Source organism: Spinacia oleracea, chromosome 1 (assembly GCF_020520425.1).
Source record: "Spinacia oleracea cultivar Varoflay chromosome 1, BTI_SOV_V1, whole genome shotgun sequence".
Taxonomy (NCBI): Eukaryota; Viridiplantae; Streptophyta; class Magnoliopsida; order Caryophyllales; family Amaranthaceae; genus Spinacia; species Spinacia oleracea.
Window position 1 is genome coordinate 71144968 of NC_079487.1, and position 3613 is coordinate 71148580.

At 34.3% G+C, this 3613-nt stretch overlaps 1 protein-coding gene across 2 annotated transcripts; it reads left to right on the plus strand.

Annotated features, from left to right (window-relative positions):
• The first annotated feature begins 924 nt into the window (after positions 1 to 924).
• On the plus strand, positions 925 to 2769 carry LOC110778282 (citrate synthase 4, mitochondrial). Of its 2 annotated transcripts, XR_002530740.2 has the most exons (4): positions 925 to 1384; positions 1771 to 1899; positions 1981 to 2184; positions 2528 to 2769. XR_002530740.2 is itself a non-coding variant. In XM_021982852.2 (3 exons), exons 1-3 carry the CDS (start codon positions 1269 to 1271, stop codon positions 2018 to 2020), a joined length of 285 nt encoding a protein of 94 aa, XP_021838544.2. In that variant the 5' UTR covers positions 925 to 1268; the 3' UTR covers positions 2021 to 2769. The 2 variants fall into 2 exon arrangements, 1 of the variants encoding a protein (XP_021838544.2); XM_021982852.2 differs by having other exon boundaries at positions 1981 to 2769.
• Positions 2770 to 3613: the final 844 nt, after the last annotated feature.

Here is a 3613-nt window from a genome sequence, read left to right on the forward strand (position 1 = left end):
AGGAGTATCACATGCTGAAAATGAAGCAGGCAAGTCTTGCCTTCTGCTAATCTTTTTTTATGCTGAGTTTTTGCGCTGAACTTTGGATTTACGTGTGAATGATAGACACTTTAACAAAGTAGAATGATAATTGTTAGGAAAGTTGCACAGTAATTCCTTTATCCATAAACCTACTTGCGGATTAAAGCTACTTTTTGGGTGCTACAAACATATGGAATTTCTGTTAGTTGGTAGTTGCAAGTCTTGATCAGAACGACACTGGTGCATGGTCAGTGATTTAATTAGATGTTTGTTAGTGATCCTGATATGCTGATAATGTGTGACAATAAGATTCCTTAATTGGGGATATGACCTTTAAGTTGAGAACAAAGTGTTATTTTTTTATCTGTAGCTAAACATTTTATAGTATGTGGTGTTATGTCATCAATTCGTTGTTGCTGTCTGGAAGTTGTGTCCTTCAATTCTGGTATAGTTATTTGATTATCTGGTAGAATCACTTGTGCATTGTGTGATGTTTATTTTTCCATGCTCAATTGTCCAAGCCTCTCATGTATTAACAATATTAGCCTCTAAACCTCCCTTTTTATTTAGCACTTTTAACAAGTGATGGATCCATTGTTTGTTTAGTGTGTTTAATCTTATGCAGATTGCATTGAAATATGTGTTTGGGGGACTCTTAGAAGTTGTTGGTTCTTGAATATTTCTTCTCGACAATACTTATTTTTTCTATAATCCCTACTTAGTTAGGGAACTTCTGTAATCATGCCCCTTTTCTTGTTTGTTTGTTTATGGTTGTAATCAGTGTGATGACTGTGATCCTCTCCTGATCTGATCTCACGTTCTTTGTTGCCTTGAATTGAGTCTCTCCCTTTGACCTGTAGGCAATATTAGAAAAGTTAACCCTCAATTATTGTTTTGAAACAGAAACATGAGGCTCCACCTGGTGAGAAGCCCGAGTTAGTGAGGACTCACCTACGTAACATGATCACCGTTCTTGAGATGAAAGATAACATCATTGGTGTCTACAACGGAAAGACCTTCAACCAGGTCGAAATCAAACCTGAAATGATTTCCCACTACTCGGTTGAGTTCTCCATCTCATACAAGCATGTGAAGCACGGTAGACCTGGTATTGGTGCTACTCACTCTTCACGGTTTATTCCTCTCAAGTGAAGAAATCCTTATCTAAAACTCAACGCAAAAACTCAGTGTCATGCCTTCTGCTAATCTTTAATGAGGCTTCATTTTCTGCATTTGACACATCCTCAATGAAACACGTATCTGCTTGGGGTGATTTGGATTCCAGGTTCTGGGAGCTGACATATGAGGACTGCCTTAATTTAATCGCTCAAGTTCCTGTGGTTGCAGCTTCTATCTATCGTAGGTCAGTAAACCTTTTATTAGTTTTCAAAGATAGTGTTTTACACTTTTACCAGCTTTTGGTGTTGTTTTACACTCTGTATGATATCCTTACAGATCTGGTAACTTTTATCCTTCAACCAAAACTCATGAAGCCTCATTTAAATCCATTATTGTTAACCCTTCTTCCTCCGTTAACAAAATGAATGGTGAAGGTGCACCTAAAATTAGATAGGAACTGTAAGACTTGGTCTTGCATTCATGCTGCCTATTCATTGTTTTATTAAGTCCATAATTCTATACACGTAGCTCTATATAGTGTGAAGGTTTTGTCAGTCATGCGGCTTGTCATTGTTTTATTGGCGTATGAGTTGGCTGATTATTGTTTTATATTTTATTTTTCCGTTGAAGGATGTATAAGAATGGACAGATTATACCATCGGAGGACTCTCTTGATTATGGTGCAAATTTTGCTCACATGTTGGGATTTGATAGCTCTCTGATGCTCGAACTGATGCGGCTTTATGTCACAATTCACAGGTAGACATTGGTCAGAATGTTAAGAAAAGACATGTATCATTACATATACTTAAAAGTATAATTTTTTCTCTTATTCTGCAGTGATCATGAGGGTGGAAATGTTAATGGCCATTTGGTATAGTGTCTGAAAAATTAGCTTTCTTCATCCTCAGCTTTCAGTAGTTTGCTTTTACAATTGTAGTTATTCGGTCTTTACCTCACCAATCAGTTCAAGGCTGCTAGATTGGCTTTACCTCACCAGTCAATCTTTTATTGTTAGTTACAATAATGCAAATGCTCCAACAGGTAATTAATTTTTAGTTATTGTTGTTATTGTTAAGCTAATTCTTGATCGTTAAAACCCAAACAATAAAGTTCCATATTTTAATCGAAGATAAGAAATTTTGGTTTGCTTCCATCTTAATTGCTTGGGCTACTGGACATCAGAATTGATGGTAGTAGCCTATCTCGGTGGCTGCACCAGGGCACCGACTTTTATTAGTGATTTTTGTATTTTTATGTGACTTCTCTTATCGATTCCAAGTTCTCGTGCACACAAACACTGCTAGAACTACAACTATTATCAATATATGTCCTATAACTACACTAAGGAACACTACACTAATGCAAAATTTCTGATGTTTTATAGTACTACAGTGGAGTACCTACTATTTATTTCAAGCGAAGATTGACGAGTTAAGGGACTTATGGGTTACCTATGTATCTGAGCATACAACATTACAACACTAGATGAAGAGTTTGAAGATGGTATAGATTATGAAAATGATGATATGACGTAGGTGATTTATGATTTCATTTTAATTTTAGAATTTTGTATTCCTTTACGGAGAAAATTATAGTACTAAATACGAAGTACTTTGACGTTAACAATTTTTGTATGATTTTTTGGGATTAATAAAAGATTTGAATATTTGGTATTATAAGTATGTTTTACTTTCGTAAAATATAGGGTCGTAGTACATTATAATTCAGCGCACAAAAAAAGCGTACAGTGCAATTTAACGCAAAATAAAAAATTTAGCACAAAAGAAAAAACTTAAGAAACCTCTCTTCCTCAAAAAGTGGTTTTTTATGTAAATTAATTATTTATGCCAGTAAAATATAAGAGACCTCTTTTCTAGAAAGTTGGTTTCTTAAATAAAATTAAAGAGACCTTTTTTCTATTGGAGGTGGTCTTTTTGATTTTATAAAGAAACCATTTTTCTGGAATAAGTGGTTCCTTATACAGGGTAATTAAATAATAAATTTAATATATAAATAACCACCTTTTTAGGGCAGGTGATTTCTTTTTTTTAATAAAGAAACCACCATAAAAAAGTGGTTTCTTAACCTAAGAGACCTGTGATTCTAAGACCACCTCTCATGAGTTCTCTTATGTGTTTTTTAGGTGGTTTCTTTGGGTTTTTTTGGTAGTGAGATTTAATTTGAATCTAATTCTAATAGAATTAGATAAGTTAAATCCTAGTAGCTAGGTTTCTAGTTCCGATAATCCTACCCTATAAATAGGTGATGGCAATCACAATTTATAATACATCAATTCAAGTATTCATATAGTTTTAAGTTAAAAACTAAAGGTTAATAATTTGCCAAATAATTATAAACGAATGACATAATACCTTAGGCTAAATTCTAGTTAATTGAATCTAAGGCGGATCCGAACGTGCTGTGGACTATCTACGGAGGGACTACACTTGGAGTCCTAAACTTGTTCTTG